Source organism: Corythoichthys intestinalis, chromosome 9 (genome assembly GCF_030265065.1).
Source record: "Corythoichthys intestinalis isolate RoL2023-P3 chromosome 9, ASM3026506v1, whole genome shotgun sequence".
NCBI classification, from domain to species: domain Eukaryota; kingdom Metazoa; phylum Chordata; class Actinopteri; order Syngnathiformes; family Syngnathidae; genus Corythoichthys; species Corythoichthys intestinalis.
In genome coordinates this window covers 28,698,682-28,716,758 of record NC_080403.1, presented here as the reverse complement: position 1 = coordinate 28,716,758, position 18,077 = coordinate 28,698,682, and the positions used below count along the sequence as shown (strand labels likewise).

The 18,077-nt window shown below is 37.7% G+C and overlaps 1 protein-coding gene across 2 annotated transcripts in view; it reads left to right on the top strand.

Moving 5' to 3' along the window:
- Positions 1-15,920, top strand: part of LOC130922222 (transcription factor SOX-13-like) — a 42,061-nt gene extending 26,141 nt beyond the window's left edge. The window contains exons 2-13 of one of the 2 annotated variants that reach the window (XM_057846843.1): positions 3,019-3,236; positions 4,038-4,134; positions 5,443-5,615; positions 5,940-6,008; positions 6,102-6,213; positions 8,780-8,844; positions 9,534-9,699; positions 9,840-9,967; positions 11,303-11,408; positions 12,226-12,390; positions 13,307-13,523; positions 14,011-15,920. In XM_057846843.1, the coding sequence (XP_057702826.1) occupies positions 3,021-3,236; positions 4,038-4,134; positions 5,443-5,615; positions 5,940-6,008; positions 6,102-6,213; positions 8,780-8,844; positions 9,534-9,699; positions 9,840-9,967; positions 11,303-11,408; positions 12,226-12,390; positions 13,307-13,523; positions 14,011-14,299 (1,803 nt within the window). In that variant the 5' untranslated portion in view covers positions 3,019-3,020 and the 3' untranslated portion in view covers positions 14,300-15,920. Of the gene's footprint in view, positions 1-3,018; positions 3,237-4,037; positions 4,135-5,442; positions 5,616-5,939; positions 6,009-6,098; positions 6,214-8,779; positions 8,845-9,533; positions 9,700-9,839; positions 9,968-11,302; positions 11,409-12,225; positions 12,391-13,306; positions 13,524-14,010 lie in introns of both variants that reach the window. The other variant, XM_057846841.1, reaches the window with a different exon arrangement.
- The last annotated feature ends 2,157 nt before the right edge of the window (positions 15,921-18,077 follow it).

Here is an 18,077-nt window from a genome sequence, read left to right as displayed (position 1 = left end):
GCTAGGTCCCAGACTATTCTCACAGTGTTTGAAAAATACACGAAGAACAGTCTGGCCGTGCCAGGCAATTTTTCGTTTCATTTTCACAAAATGCTTCAAATATCTTTTGAATTTGTAGGCGTCTTCTTTATTTCTGTCTGTGGTGATGGTATGCGAAAACAGAAAAACACTTTAGGTGGCCAACAAATCAAGTTAAATAAAAGGTCATGTTTAAATTGGCAAAGCTGTTTCTAATGTGTCACACACACCATGTAAATACATGCGAATTCAAGATCAGGTTCCACATGGGCAAGGTACATATTGAAACAAAGGAGAGCAATGTGGAAGTAACCTTGACTTTCATTGTTACAGCTGTAGGCATTGTTTAAAACAAATTCACCTTGACACATACCTCACTGTCAACAACTCAGTAGGTCACTGACATTGTGTGCATACCATTGCATCGGGTGACACACAGGCACAGTCCCTCAGGGAGCGTCTGAGCAGCACCTGTGACAGCTCTACTTCTGAGCGTTTTTGGAACTTGGATGGGAGACCCAGGAATAACTTCTTGCACGGGACAAAACACACTGTGTATTAGCAGTTTAAGTGCTGCCCACTCCCCTCACCACATGGCATAATCAATGTCAATGCGAAATAGTATTTTTCATAAGAGTAAACCTAGCACTGGCACAGGCAAAACAAAAAACAATCATCCATCACACCCAATAATTTTGGCGTCTTGGTGACAAAAACAGGAGACGGGAAGGTGTAGCTATCAATCATGTCAATGTGTTGGAGTTTATTAAACGTGCAGCTATAATTCTTGTTTTGTTTGAATTCTGTCATATTCAGGGTTTCCGGGGGGGCTAGTATTGGGCATAGAGGTGTGGGTGGTAGACCATATTGCAATAAAACTAAGTGCTACTCTCCTCTACTGCCCTGCCTGTCCTTCAGTTTCAAGGCATGACACACTAATTTTTCTGTGGTTGAGCAGGCAGTGGCCTAAGAAGGGTCGAGATAAGAAACCAGAACAATTTGGATACCGAGATCATTTTGTGTATCTTCTCCCTCCTTGCCAATAACAAAAAGGAAATTGCTTTGTATTGGAGTGAAGAATTTTTATTCTAGTTAGCTTGTTGTAAATACAGTGGTACCTCGACATACGATCGCTTTGACACACAATCTTTTTGAGACCCTACGTAAAATTTGACTCGCCAGTTGTTCCTACATCTGACGACATGCTCGAAATACGACGATTTATGACAGTGCTGCAGTTTCTTTGTTTTCCTCAAGACAGCTGCACGGTGGATTTTCTTGTGAGACAAATCAACATGGGTTCAGAGAATGTTAGTGCAGGTGGTGAAAAAAAAGGAAAAAGGTGAGGCTTACCACCGAAATAATTATGGAAATGATTGAAAAATACGAATGGGGTGTGCACGTCAATGAACTGGCTCGTCATTACGGCCGTAGAATGTCTCCGATCTCGACGGTTCTCCTCCGATCTCCGTTCGCCAGTCTTTATAAGTTAAGGTAACAATTATTATGATTGCAAAATCGCCAGGTTCTTCAGATTTTTAATCATTTATTTCAGAACTTGTGCAACACAACATTCCTACTGTCCGCCGCAGCTGAACAAGAAAAATGTGTTTTGCTTTGTGTAATTGCTATTTGCAATAGTACTAACAGCATTTATTAAGGATTTAGTGTAGATTTTCAGGCTGTGGAACAAATTAATGAAATTATAATGTATTCCTTTGGGAAAATCCTGCTTGACATAAGACCATTTCGACATACAAGCATGGTCCTGGAACGAATTAACTTCGTATATAGAGGAACCACTGGATATAGTATAGTATAGTATATATATATATATATATATATATATATATATATATATATATATATATATATATATATATATATATATATATATATATATATATATATATATATATATATATATATATATATATATATATATATATATACATATATTTATTTTATATTTACTGTATATATATTGATTTTTTTTTTTTTAAATTTAAAATAAGAATAGTCAACGTTAATTTGAAGTTTTTATAACGTAATAATCAGGTCATCTTTTTTTTTCTGCTTGTATTTAAATCATTATAACATACAGTATGTATATTTACTATATTCCAGATTTGAATGCATACTGAACTAAAAACAGATGCGAGCATGCACAAAGGCATGTTCAAATGCACATACACACACACGAAATCTTGGCCTATGGCAGACAGGTGGCTTTGTTAAAAATCACAATGCTGGTAAGGTGAGGGAGGGGCTCTTATCTTTATTATCCTTTTCGTAGAATGGCGGTGCTTGACTTTTTTTTTTTTTTTTGACATGTTCCCGAGTTGGTCGGCACATTCCGCTGGCATTGTTATCCAGCCTGTTTCCTAAGGCCGGCGGCTTTTGTCAGTCTCTACCCCATTGTCCTTGCTTCCTTTGTTCCCCTGCTTTAACAATAGATTTTTTCTGCCTCTTTATATATTTGTGCACATTTTGCCCTTGTTTGTTGAATTTGTTTTGTTCTGTTGTTTACGTTTTTTTTCTTTCTCTCCATTGAAGAACTGGGAAATGCTAACATACAGACATGGATGTACACATATTTTCTCCCTTTGTGATTCGAAAATACCGGTATCTCTCTTAATGACAACCCCCCCCCACCACCACCACTGAATTGTGTTCTATTCTGTTTTCTCATATTACCCACACATTCAAACAATAGGTTAGTAATAAAACTGCCAATTAACCTTTAACCTTGACTTGGGTGCCTAGTAATAATAAAGGTGTAAATAGACACATGCACACATTCATGAAGTAGCGTTTTTGTCAGGAGATCTGACACTGATATAGAAAAAAGCACAATGAGTTTGCAGTCGGTTGGCAAACATCTTCCCAGGTGTAAAATATACTTGTCATTTTGTTACTTTGAAGAAGTCAAGCATAAAAGCAGTACTCAATCAAGGTTATTATATGCAGTAACAGATACAATTATGTGTGTTCTCAAAGGAATGGTTGAGCCTAGCCCTACCGCACTGCACCTCTCCAATGTGGATGGCAGCATGACATGTTGTGGTGTCAAAGTAGAACAAGAGGAGATCAACAGAGGAACTGGACTTATCGGTAATACTGAATCTGCTCTGAAGATGTCTCCCTCTCGTGACTGGGTGGGGAATCAGCCACTGGTGGTGCGTCAACTTACACCACCACTCTCCTGTTCACCTTTGGTAAGTATGACAGTTTGGTGTCACAGAGCACTTCAAATAGAACGTCTTTGGTGTTCTATATCAGCAATATTTCTGACACACAGTACATTTTGTATTAGAGTGTGTCAGTGTTCATCAGTGCTGTAAAAAGGTTTAGGAGCACAAGGTCTTACTGTCCAGTGTTTTTTTTTTTCTTCAAATTTGTGTATTATGCTAGCATTATAATTCAAATAGATCAACCATTAACATTAATCGAACCCATAGCCAGAGATAATCCAATTAAACCTGAAATGCACTTTTAAATGGTGATTTAATTTACCAAAAAAAAAAAAAAAAAAAACTTGTTCAACCTACCTGGCTCTGTGTGAAAAAGTAATTGCTCCCTTAAACCTAATAACTTGTTTGGATTACCCCCAGTAGCAACCAGTGAAATCAAGCTTTTTATCTAACTGGCAATGAGTCAATATCTATGTGGCTATCTTTTTGGTCCCCATTCTAATTTTTTTCTACATTAATTTAGCAACATTGGAGGCTTTTTCAATATGATCATGCTACATTAGTTTAATCAGATGGACTTGGACTAGGCCAAATATTCCAAAAATTAATTTTTTTCTGTCTTTATGAGCTATTCAGAAGTTGACTTGTTTATGTGTTTTAGATCAACGTCCTGTTGGAGCTAAGTATACTTTGCTTTTAGACAAAGTGCCATCAGAAACAGGAAGTGTGACTAACACATGAGAAATTTAAAAATGGCACCATCTGGATTTTGACACGCTCAAGTTTTAAAATGTTTTTTTTTTTTAAACGTGTGTTTCTTGACAGGAGAATTCTCCAGGTAAGGAGTTGCTGCACATACAAAGCCAGATGACACTCAAAGATACAGCGCTACAGGATCCAGCAAAAGGACAGTCCAAGGAAGGTTGGTTTGAAGTGTCTAAAGGTTCTTTAAGCTAAGTTAAGTCAAATTTAGTTTAATCCCTGTATCATCAAAATAGATCTCAAAGGGCTTCACAGACAAATAAACTGTAAAATACAATACAAGCAGTACAGTCCGGCGTTGCATACAACTTGTGCTAGGTTGTTCGGGCCAAGGTTTGTTAAATGGATACATTACAAACCTCGAAATCAGAGCTCCCCCATGATTTTTCGCCACCAATTGAGTTCACTTACCACCTTGGGCTGCAAGTTGTTTAGTTTTGCAGTTTTCAAATTTTTATAGGCCCAATTACCGTTTAACACCGTCAAAGGCAATGTAGTTTTTTCAAATTCAACTCAACGGCAGAATTCACTGGTTACATAGAGGGGTCAAATGTTGAAGAAAATCATTTTAGATAAATGGAAAAAAATCGAGGCGAAGCGCTGTCGGAAAACTAAAACTTATCTATAGACTACGTTTTTAACAACTTTTCAACTTCCACATCACTGCACTGTGACCTGTTTTTCTTTCTCACGTGTAGCCTGATCTTACCGTGACCTACAATCCAAAAACACCACGTTTGAAAGTAGTCTTAGTAACGGTTTATTGATTGTAAATGTGTCGCTCTATTTGGGGGTGCTCCGGTGTGAAAATTTCCATGGTGACTGTCAATGACCCCGGCAACAAATCTGCCAATTTCTGTTAAAATCCAACATACGGTTTGGAAACAATCAGAATATATTGGTTGTGTGATTTTTTTTCCCGATTTTCTCCATTATTGAAAGCTCTGGAACCTTGGAACTTCTGAGAAACACTATTGATGTCAATCTCAATGAGTGTGTCAACTTTGTTTAAAATTTTTTCGATACTTATCAGGGGTATTATGATAAAAAAAAACTACCTTAGAACACTGACAGACGCTTATAGTACAAATATGTAAATTTTCAAGAAAATCAGTCGAAAGTAATCCAAGTTCAAATTAAGTAATGAGCAATAAATCAAATGAGTAAATTTATCGGGTAGCTGATAATATTGGACGACAAAATTAATCTACTAATTGTAAGTATAAAATCAATAATACATAATGCATGTGCTAGCTAATAGTTTTGACAGGTTATTACATAGGTTATTTTTATATTGTATTTATTGTTATGTCTACTTTATAGGTGAACCATAGGCGGGAATATTCCTGCCTATGATCCTGCACAACACCGATAGTAAAGAATAATTCATAACATTGATATTTACTTGGAAAGACATTACAGGATGTAATTTTCTTGTTTGACTGTCCCCACTTTAATTACCCACCAGGAAACCCAGAGTCTCTGGCAGAGAAGGAGCTCCAGTTGTTGATGATGATCAACCAACTTAGTGGACTTAGGGAACAGCTCCTGGGTGCCCACTCTGAGCAGAGAAACATGGCTGCTTTGCTTCTGGAGAAACAGCAGCAGCAAATGGAGCTGGCCCGGCAGCAGCAAGAACAGGTAGCGTTCCATTCTGACCAATTGACTATCAATAGTCTCAGTCATGTGACAAAACATGCCTAATATAAGTACCTGGAAATTAGAGGAAAAACTATTGATCTTTTGTTTGATATTCATCTTTTGATATTGACCCAAAAATGTTTTCAGTCTACAAAAAAAAGGCCTTACTGCGTGTGAGTGTATAGCATTGTTCGCAATTCGCAACAGTTTGAGCACCTGATTAAAGATCCTGATCCTACTCATACTGCACACTAGTCACTGTGTGATACATACAATGCGATATGTGTGTATGTGCGTGTAACAATTACATGTATTGTGTCTCAGATTGCTAAACAACAACAGCAGCTGATCCAGCAACAGCACAAGATAAACCTTCTTCAGCAGCAGATTCAGGTCAGCTAGATCACACATACATATTCTTTTTTTTTTTTCAATAAAAAAAATAAGGCATGTCAAAAATGTCTTCATCCTTCCTTGGCCCAGCAGGTCAACATGCCCTACGTGATGATCCCTGCTTTCCACCCCAACGCCCAGTCTCTTACAGTCCCCTCAGACCCACAGATGAGTTTACCATTGCAGCCAATACCATGCAAGCCAGGTGAGTCAGCCATCTAAGTGAGGGCTATTCTCCTATTACATAATTCTGAATTAAACTGGAATAAGTTGAAATGCAATACTGTACAAAAATGTAGCATATTATCATATTAATTAATTCAATAATTAAGAGAAGGAAGCACAGAGGTGTGGTTTCCTCCCACATTCCAAAGCAATGGTTGTTAGGGAAATTGAAGACTCTAAATCAGTCCAAGTCCGGTCCTCGAGAGCCCATATCCAGCTTGTTTTCCATGTCTCCCTCCTCTAACACACCTGAATCATATAATCAGGATCGTTATCAGGCTCCTGCAGAGCTTGCTAATGAGCTGATAATTTGATTCGGGTGTTAAAGGAGGGAGACATGGAAAACAAGCTGGATAGTGTCTCTTGAGGACCGGACTTGGTCTCTAATGCCAGGTTCATACCGCAGGTCTTAGTGCATGAATCCGATGTTTTCGTGTTATTCCGACTTGAGTGAGGCATTAACTTGACGGTCTGAATGGGACAAGTGCATAGAAGTGGACCATTTCAAATCCCATCTGGGATACTTTCGTAGTATGTGGCTTAAATCCAATCTGGGCCACATTTTTCCAGAATGTGGCGGGCTGTCTGAACTGTCAAGTCTCCCGGATCGGAATCGTTGCAGCAATTACGTCAGTAAAGAGCGAGACAGACAGGATGCTACAGTAGTGGTGTAGCTGTGCGTTAGCGCCTAGCTTGCCTTGAACACGGCTTTTGGGGAAGGGTTGGGCTTGACAACAGTCCTAAAAAATAAAATAGGTTGAGGATAAGCCTGAGATTGCTCAGTTTTCTCTCTGCTCCATATGAGCAATATTTCGAGATTGCTGAACGGCCTAGAGTTGGGGCAAACTGTCCGTATGTGTGTGTGTAATGCACGGACAGTGCGTGCATGCTATCGATCCATATAAACTTTGAATATATGACTAAGCGGGGAATATTTATGTCTGTTATTTGTGTCCTCTTTTTGGAAATCAAAATATGATCACCTTTGAATGAATGTTTTGATGCTCCTGCGCATGCGGGTCAGTTTCCTCAGCGTATCTCGGACTGCGAATTAGTGCGCATGCGTGATAATTGAACGGGCTCAATCGACAAAGGCAGTCTGAACGGGCATGCCAAAAAAACATATATGGCAAAAAAAATCAGATTAGTGCATTAAAACCTGCGGTATGAACCTCGCCTAAATTATCCCAACTAAAGGTGAGTGTTAATGTTTGTTTGTCCTTGTATGTGGAAAAAAATCGAAACAATTTTATTCATTATAACTGGCACATTCAATGGACAAATAAGCATATTTATACTGCAGTGAACCAGGATTGTTGAGCAGAGTGAACAGTTCTTCTTTTAAGTTATTAGCAAGCAGATTTGAACATGAACTTTGCTCAATCTTAACGGTCCAAATCTCATTTCAAAATTGAATTGAAGAAAGGCATGACAGTCTCAAGTTTTGCTAACAATAATAATTAATTATCTGTCTGGCTACTTCTTTTTTTTATCTATTTTTTCAACAAATGCAATTTTACTTTACTTTCTTTTCAAGTACTTTTAGTTCACGACGCAAACGATCAAAAGTATCAGTAATATTTGAAGGCCTATTTGTGCGCTTCTCCTCAAGGTCTGTTTCGTGTAACAAAGGCATCTTTAGAACTACATAGAATACAAGAAATATGCTTGACTGCCTCTTAGACACATTTATGATTGTGCTGTTACCATATATATAAATTTGTCTGGACAGAGATGGGCCTTTTCTTCTCAGTCTTTTCAAACCTGTAGGACAAAAGATCAGACTGTGGAACTAAGTGTAGAATAGCTATGCTCAGGGTCTTTAATATGTGTGATTTGGCTATGACATATTGAAACAAGACTGTATGTGAATCCATGTTTTGTGAACAAGTGCAGAGGTGAAAGCTTTTGTCTGTGTCTTTTTAATGAGTAGAATAAAAAGTGTTTTCCTTATTAGACAATCTACTTTTCTGTCGTCAACATTTTATACTTGTTCCTCAAAACTTTCCACGTTTGCAAATGTAAAATAACAATACGTAACACATCACTTGTCTTTTATATTTTCAAAATTAGTCTGATGAAAGCCTGATTAGTTCCTTTTCAATTAAAAAGCAGCGCCATCATAAAGACAATAAAAGAACTGTTAATATACTCAGTACCAATAATGGAATTGTATGTTTTCACACTTATCTCTTCATTAAGTTTCATGACATCTAATATTTCAAGATACTGCGCTTCACAAAACACACAAAGAAGACAGCTAAATCATTTAAAATTTTATTTTTCCTACTTTTAACAATAAAGAGTTCAAAGTTATTCTATTTCTAATATATGTACCAACATGATTTTCAGAGTGCTTAAATAAATCAAGGGCTATGTTTAAATAATAATAAGGAAATTTAATGTACTGAAACATGTCCATTTCATGATGTATACTGTATGTTGCATGTATGTATGTATGTGCAGAATGTATGGGAAAATGTTATTTTTTATTTTTTTATTTGAATTTGTTTCTTTGATGCCTCCCAATTTTTCATCAATTCCAGCTGTGGACTATCCCATGCAGTTGCTATCTACCCCTGTCAAGAGGAGCAGTGGTTCCAGCCGACAGGTATCGTGTCCAAATTGCTGCTATTTATGTTCCTTTTAGTTATACTTCATTGATTTAAACACCCCCGTGTACAATGTGTTGTAAACATGTAACCATTGCACATTCAGAAATTTAAGAAATATTGAAAGTACCATCAAAATATGTTTAAGGGCTCTGTAAATGATAGTGTTAGTGTACAGTTGAACATTTTATTTTACTGTACATCCCAACCAACGTCTCGTACTATTCAGGTTACTACAAGTTCTTTGTAATTCTCAAACAGAACACACCTAGTTTTTAAAGGTTTACTTCTTTTGTCTAGTTTGTGTATGTGCGTGCGTTCTCAAGCTTGAGTCCAATTACCAAAGCTCCTTCAACAAAAGAGAAGATAATAAAACCTGGAGAAATGAAATGATAGTATAAAGAGGGGGACAAATATGCTGTGACTTGCCTCAGTGACGCATAGGATGCATAGAATACAAGTTTCAGGACTGGTGCAATAGAGGATACATTTGTATTTCAAAAGCAAGTTTTTACCCATTGTGCCAGATCAATTGTTTAGTGTAGTTTTTCCCAGAAGCTCGATGTTCAGCTCAGCAAGGAACTGTCAGATGTTGTGAACTTTGTGGTGGTCTTAAGATCTGTCTTTTCTGACACTCTTTCTACGTGTCCTCAAAGTAAGCATTTATCTTTTGTCATTCTGGGCTTAGGAAACAGGTCAGCCCTTGAACCTAACATCCAAGCCTAAAGGAATGGAGCTGAGGAAAGCCCCTAGTCCAAAGTGTATGCAGATGGGCTCAGTGGTGATGCAGGGCGCCTACAGACAAATGGATATAACAAAGGAGGCTTCCAACAGCCCACCTCGACCCACCCTCAGTGAGTCATGATTTATTTTTTTTTATTATCTTAAATAAGGTCAGTTTGAGGCATCACTTGAAATAAAAGATACTGAAGAAATGACGGAAGACATTCTTAAATGTTATTTTTACCCAACAGAACTTTTTCTTTTTCCAAAGCATTATTCAGAGACAGTGATGTGGTCACGCAAGCCATCCATGATGCCCAGCAGCTACTGAGGAATCACAATGCCGGAGGCCAAGGCAAAGAGAGGGAACGAGAAACTGACAGAGAAACCATCAGATTGGTCAGCAATTCTCCAAAACAAATACTAAAATACTTTATTCTTTCCATCTTCTGGTCATTCCTAGCCCCAAAAGCCAACATTTTCCAATTTTTCCAGCTTCAAATTGTCCATAGATCTGAATGTGAGGGGGAATGGTTGTTTCGTATGTGGCCTGCAATTGGCGGCGCCCACTTATACAGTCTGCACCCAATAAGGAAAAGCAGATTTAATAACAAAATAATGAAGATTTATTTTAAAGTTAGTCTTGTTTCATTAACAATCATTGGAGCTAAAAAGATTTCTGCAAAGGAAATGTCAGTGTTTTGTCAGTTATAATTCCTCGGTTAGTGCTTTTTTGATGCTCAATTCTTGGTCTTAGATGCTCATTTAAGGCGAGGAGATGCTCCAAAAAAGCCAGCGTTAAAACAACTTCTGCTTTGAGGACGAAGTATTCCATAGCGTGGTGCCGCAATCGTTGTAATTAACAGAACTGAGAGTGACTTTGCGTGTAACCGCCATGATTTCACTGTTTACTGACACAGCCACTGTTGTTTAGCATGGCAGATTAGGATTTACCGTAACACATAATAATAAACTGGTGAAATATTTTTAATGTAGCTTCAATTACAATTTACAAAAGCATTTTTTAAATTAAACTCAACTAGTCTAAAATAAGCCAATTTCACAGTCACCAAACCAGTGTTTCAAGCTCAAATGCCACGTATTTTGTGGGAAATTCAACTGTGCTATCGTCTAAGGTTTTCGTTTTTTGAGGTGCTCAAATGTTTGTCTCAGTCAGGTTCTAAAACCACAGCTGTTGTAGCTACACAATGCCACAAAGGCCTGAGTGCGGCATTGACGTAGCCACCTGCCTCCTTCTTTGTGTACTGTAACATTGTTGGGTTGTCGTCTCCTCCTCTTCTACAAAGGGATCCTGCTCTACCTAGCCTCTGAAGCGTTTACCTTTATTTGGTGTCGCTGACCGCTTTGGAAATAATATATTATTAATTGTTCATCATTGAAAGATAGCAAGCCATGAGCAAATTTGCCAGCCGTCCTGTTACATTCTTGACAGCCTTGTCTCCTAACTTGTGTTCTGTCAACAATAAACACAAGTTCTTTTTCCTGTCTTGTGTTATAATTTTCATTCATCACATTTACAGGTCTCATTTTAAACTGCAGCTCATGCAGAGCATACACGTCTGTACTCCAAAATAGCTCTGCGTGCAACACCTTGAGCACGCCCTTTTAGAAAAATCTCACCTATTTATTTGTTGCAATTAGAATTCAAGTCCATAATCATTTCTTCAGTGTAAACTGTTTATGTGACTTTTAGTTTGTTTCCATTCTTGCCAGGAGTGCAAATATCCTCCCTCATGCAGTGATAAAAGCATACATTCTGAGCAAGGTGACGAACAACACACATTGCTGCCCATGGACGACCACCTCAGTGACTCTGAGAGTAAGTGTACCCAAAGTACGGTGACTTACTGTAAACACTTGAAGGCATCCTGTAGTGCAGTAATTCTCAAAGTGTGGTATGAGTACCACCAGCTATATGCAAACAAAGCACTCAAATCTACCAATTATGCATATTGTTAATGTAAATTTAATTTTTCTGTAAATAATTACATAATAGATACATAAATGAATACCGTATATAAATAATAGTAATACAATAATGATAAGCAATCCTTTTTTTATTCATTATCATTTAAGTCGTTATTTTACTATCATACTTCCGAATACTTATTCTAGGTAACTTTTTTTTTTTAGATGTATTAGTAGTATTTGGATGACTCTTGGTAGATTTAAGATTATTTAGGAGGTAAATTAAAATCCATCCACTGCCATCTTTCCCAGTTTTAACAGGGATATAGCATCTATATCGTTATTAAGAAATATTTGTGTATATCTAAGAGTGTTACATTGTACATGAACACTCAACGTGGGCCAACTATGCAGTTGGATTACAGCCATTCGATTTTGGAGGTGGTACTTGGTGTAAAACATTTACTAATCATTGTTATGGTGTCAAACAACAGGAACGGTAACCTTGTCAATGACACAATTATATATTTTTTTAAATATTATTTTTTTATTATTATTTATTCATAGCAGTTTTCGATTGGTTCAGGTGCAGCACTATCCTGACGTCTTTATTAACTATCTTGACCGAAACAAGCATGTACCACAGAGGCCCACACCACCCCCTTGAACCAAATTGTTTTGTGTATTTTTTGTATTTTAACGTTCCTGGATTAACTCTGTTTTTATAGGTACGCTGCAGGTCCAAGGCAGCTACTCTGAGGCCCGCCCCCCTTCGTCCTCAGGACACATCAAGAGACCCATGAATGCCTTTATGGTTTGGGCCAAGGATGAGCGCAGGAGAATCCTGCAGGCATTTCCTGATATGCACAACTCCTCCATCAGCAAGATCCTGGGTGAGCCCAACATGGGTTAGGGATGGGTTGCATTCTGAAACACTGCCTTGTTTATTCATGCCAGGGCATCAATAACCATTTGCTACTATTACCACACACGCTGTTACTGCACATAAACCAGAAATTAAGATACGTTGAAAAAAGACATTACATGTCCATTACAAAATATTATCAAATCTTTCTATCACAGAAAAATGGAAAATAGACTGGATCATGCCAAACCTTCCACTAAATAAATGGAAGTCACCATAGCCAAAGCATCTGCCGTGACCAGTTTACTAAATTTTCGGACTATAAGTCTTCAGGAGTAGAAGTCGCACCAGGCAAAAAAAGTGCACAAAGAAGGGGGTGGGGGGGTCATATGTTACACTGGGGTACAAGTTGCACATTTAGGGCAAGAATAACAACTAAATAGGTATCTTGACATAACTGTATTCCTAATAAATTATATATCTATAGCCTAAACAACACAACCTAATAAGTTGTTTACCAAATGCTTTCACTCCAAATCATTACAACATATGTTAAAGTCCTAATCTTCAGTATCACTCCTGAACAACTCCATCCATTCAGGAACTAGAAGACACACCTTAAAGCAACCTTCTTATGGCTGTCAGTCTGAGGAAAAAGAAAAAAATGTCTAAGTTGCAGGTCCAGCATTTAACTAACTTATTAATTAATTTTTAATGTATTATTTATTTATTTATTTTATTTATTTATTTTAATTTTTATTATTAATTAATTTAAGTAACTATGAAAAAAGTTTTAGTTTGCAAAATACAATGGTTCGGAAGGTCCACTGCACGTAAGACAAATGCATGGTGGATAAGTTATACAGTAGGCTGGTAAATGTAAAACAAATGTGTTATCCCCCAAACACAGTTAATTCACTATCATTGACTGTGTTTGCTTAAAGGCTCCCGGTGGAAGTCCATGTCCAACCAGGAAAAGCAGCCTTACTATGAAGAGCAAGCTAGGTTGAGCAGGCAGCACCTTGAGCGCTATCCAGATTACAAATACAAACCCCGGCCCAAGCGCACTTGTATTGTGGAGGGACGGAGGTTAAGGGTGGGCGAATACAAAGCCATGATGAAGAGCCGGCGACAGGAACAAAGGACAACGTACACCAGAAGGTAGAAATACACACCTCACATTTTTTTTTTTTTTTAAACTTATGGAATAAGTACGAAACAATACTGCTGTCCGTCACACCGAGTTTTAACAGCCTTTTGGAATTGTACATGACTCACTTAAATTGCACAACTAAAGTTTTTGACAGTTGCGCCGTAGTTGGTTCACATAGAATTGGGCATGTACAAACACAATACAAGGAAAGACATTAGCAATTATCTCTAGAGGAACAATTATCAACAATCATCAGTTAGGGAGTGGCTACATGCAGTTTTAACATTTGGCATTACTCAACAAAAAGAGAAATTAGCTCACATACAAATGTTTGCTTTGAAGGATTGCCAATTTTGATTTACAAAAGACATCTATAGCAAGCCAAATACATAATTCATTTAAGCTATACTTTTAGTATTTCTCCACATGGTTCATATGGCTACCTTTTTTTTTTTTTGTATTTTAAGGCATTTTTTCCCCTCCTTGTCTTTGCAGTCCAACAGAACCACAGCCCATCCATTATTCACACAATGATGCCTCATACCCGCCTGGCAGTTGCGGCAGCTCTGTCTCCGTGTCGTCCATGTCTTTTCACTCCTCCCTTCTAGAGCATTACCTTCCTCAACAGCCTACCTCGCACAGAATCGATGGTCCGGCTACAGCACCCCCTTTGGCCCGGGTGAGACAGAGGGACAGAGAACGAGAGCAGGCGATCTACAGCGAAGGAGAGGAAAGTGACAGAGGGGAGAAAAGTGAAGGGGAACTTGTGCTGCTGACAGATTGAAAAAAAAATTGTCAGATAAAAAGAAGGGATTAATTTCCCATGGAATTTTAGGAAACAGCATTCACTTGTAAATTATCCTCAGTGACACAACCAATGCACATAAAGCTAAGCTCTTAACTAACTCATTTCATGGCAAAATTCTACAAACACTCACATTTAAAACCCAGCAATGTTAAATGAAAATTTATGAGGTACAGTCAAGTCTTGCTCCAATGTGTTGGGCAGCAAGGTTGTGGATGCTGTATAGAAAAGACAATCCGTTTAGTGTTTAGGACATGATTAACTTATAGGCCACTACTGCCCCCTGCTGATTAAGTCAGGTTCTCACAACATACATAACCCCCTTCCCCATGTTCCTTTAAAATTACCTTCAAGATTTGTACTGTGAGCTGAATTTCTGGTTTTGCCCATTTTTTTTTGTAATACTTGTGTTTTCTTTGCACATTTGATGCGTTTCCTTTCCAGATGTCTTATCTATATGTATACGTATATGTATCTGTACATATTCAATATTTACATATTTTTATATCACCTCCTACAGGAAAATTATAGTATTGTGGCGCTATGATCTGCACTTCTTCAGACTGTGCTGCAAAGAGTTTACAATTCGAATTTCTGTTCAGTGTCTGATTATTCAGTCTCACGTTCATGTTGTTCCTTTTTGGTAAGACTTTATAAATCACCTATTGCATTCGTTCGTAGACATCCATATAAAAAAATGTAATAATAACACAACTCAATTGATGGTTATCAAATGACTGAGTATCATGGTCCATACTTGGCATGTCAGTTCTGAGGTTCGAAGGGCTTACATTTCGAATCAAACGTGTTAGGTTAATTGAAGACAGTCTAAATTGTCCATGAATGGGATTCAGAGCGTAAATGGTTGGTTGTGCTTTGAGATTTGCTGGTTGCCAGTTCAAGGTGTTCCTCCCACCCCAAGATCAGCTGTGAAATCCAGTTGTTTGGTTGCCCAAATGAGAACAACCAGTTTAGAAAATGGAGGGATGGTTTTGTATTATTATGGGAACAATGTGAAGTGTCTGCATCACTGTGTCATCCATGTTCTTAAAGCTCATTATTATACTGTTGCTATATTGACTTATGCTGGAAACCAAAGCAGGACATTTTTTTTTTTTTTTTTAAACTTCGTGAAAAGTATGTCTATTGTCTGCTGTAAAAGTTTTTCATCTGAAAAAGTTTGCTAAAGTCGTCTTAGGTGAATGTTATAGAAATTGAACAGAATATAAAAGTGGCAGTTTCATTTTCATCAGTGCAAGTAAATTTAGTGGTGGAGACGCATGGATAATTTGGCAATAAATGATTACCCAACATCGGAATACTGGGTTTAATTCCCCTTCAGCTAAATCCAAGATTAACTAATCAAAAAGGGGAAACCTCAGGGCTGGGTGCTGTGGATGCTGTGTCAAAGAGTTGGACGCCAGAGGAATATTTTCAATATTTTAGTTGAGACACTGATTTATACTCGTTGTTGTAAATATAGAAAGATATTTTATTTTGTTTTATAAGAGCTTGTGTAATTTAAAAGTGATTGTTATGTGGGGTTTTATTCTCTTGAAAAATAAACAATGCATTTTGCTGTATTTATCTGCTTGTGTGTGCGTGTGTATAAGGAATACTGTACTGCATGTGGTCCAGGGCTGTTCCTGACCAGTTTGGTACCCCAGGCAACCTTTTTGCTGGTGCCCCTACCCTGCAACAATAGCTATTTTCACCACAAATATTTAAACACTCACACTGTTCTTCTTTCTCCACTGGCAGTTTGTGTGTGGGTGGTTACTGGACTTGGCGAGCTTGGACTTGGTGCTGATGTGGATAAAGTGGCCGTAAAAGATTGCCCAGGATGTACAGAGGTGGAAGGAAAATATTTCAGAAGAGCATCTACCAAGAGAAGTGGGATGTTACATTATATTAGTCAAATAGCCGTTGATTGTGAAACCAGCATGAGATAACGATAATAGCGCCTAACCTAACCTTTAGCAGCCTACTGTACTTGGTTCAGTCAGGAATTCAGATCCAGCCACCAACCAGGCGAGGTTGAAAAATAAATTCATTAAGCATTGCAGCTACACAGGACCATCCAATCACAATGAATTAACTGTGAAATGTAAATTACACTTTGTCCAACTTTCTCTAAAATGGGAGACCGTAAATTTAACTGACACTAATCCACACCTGCCTGAATACTGAAAATATTTCGAAAACAACAGGCTTTGCTAATGATACAGTATAATTTAGCCTTCGCAGTATGTCATCTAAACTCTATGTAAATAACCGTTAGCTTACAATTGCGCTAAGTATACGTGTTTATGCAATTTAAAAAAATTATCATCTCACCAAACCTGTCTTTTTCACATTTATGCTCCTCTTCTTTCCGGATTAGAGACTGTAGTGAAATTACCGCATCACAGGAAACAGTGAAATGGGCAGAAGTCCCATTAGAAAAATGATTCCATTATTATTTGAAGACTTATTTCTATATGTATTGTTGTACTCTTGTTTCAATGTCTTTATAATATTCTATATATCTTTAATATTTTTTTAATACTGCCATCATCAAGTATTTGAACTTTTTTTTTTTTTTTTTTGACGCCCTTTTGGACACTGCGACGCCCCTAGCATTTGCCTAGAGCAGTACTTCTCAAATAGTGGGGCGGGCCCCCCCCAGGGAGCCGCAGAGCGATGCCCGGGGTGGCGCATGTGACCTCGGGGAACATTTTTGCCGTACTAGAATAAAGTGTAATTGCACATCCACTCAATGGGTGGCAGCGGCGCTGTCATTTTCAAAGTGTGCATAGTATTTTTAACCAAACAAGAGCACACAGCAAAGAGCGCTGGAGATATGAAGAGCTAAGACAAGGAAATATGACGAAGCATATGTACCGTTTGGCTTTGACTTTTGAGACAGTTGGAGACGAGGAAAGACCAGTCTGTATCTAAAAATGTTTGCAACGTACAGCAGGAAGCCAAATAAATTAAGACATCACTTAAAAAGATTAGACCCCAATCACATTGATAAGCCGCTTGATTTTTTTTTCAACGAAAACGTGCCGAAAATTGCCAACGATCATCCTGCTTTGTCAGTGTTAAATCAGTAAACCAGTGAGCACTGTTACCATCATAAAAGGTGGCATAAAAAGTTGCTCAATGCAAAACAGCAAAAATAAAAACTGTCCCTCTGTCCAATGATACTGTTGTTTTTGCTCTATTAATTTTTGTTTTTTCGGTCAAATGGTTTGGCATATTGTTCTGATGAGTTAAAATTGCTAATCAATTTGAATTTAATATTTATTGATTTTATTAAATTTCATTTTTCAGTACTAAATGGTCAAAAAATGTACCTTGAGTGTATTTTTACAGTTTGGATGTGACTATTTTTCTTTTTTTTTTTTTTAAATTCAGGCAAAGTCTTTTCTGTTCCCAAGAAAACACTATTAATAACGTTATACTTTATTAGTTGATCTTTTTTTTCTATAATATTAAAAACGACACAATGTCATACAGAGGTGTAATTATAATAATAATTTTATAGAAAAATGATACTATTCACAGTGGCGGCAGAGCGTTGGGGGGGGGGGGGGGGGCGCGAAACGATTACACCTTCTGTATTTTAACAGAAAATAATTGAGAAGCACTGGCCTAGAGAAATGAAGAGTAGTTAGCACATCCACCTCAACTGGATATTCCAATTCAATTGGCTGGCGACCAAGACAAGGCCATGGTCTAATCCAGCTCTCACCTGAAGTCAGATGGGATT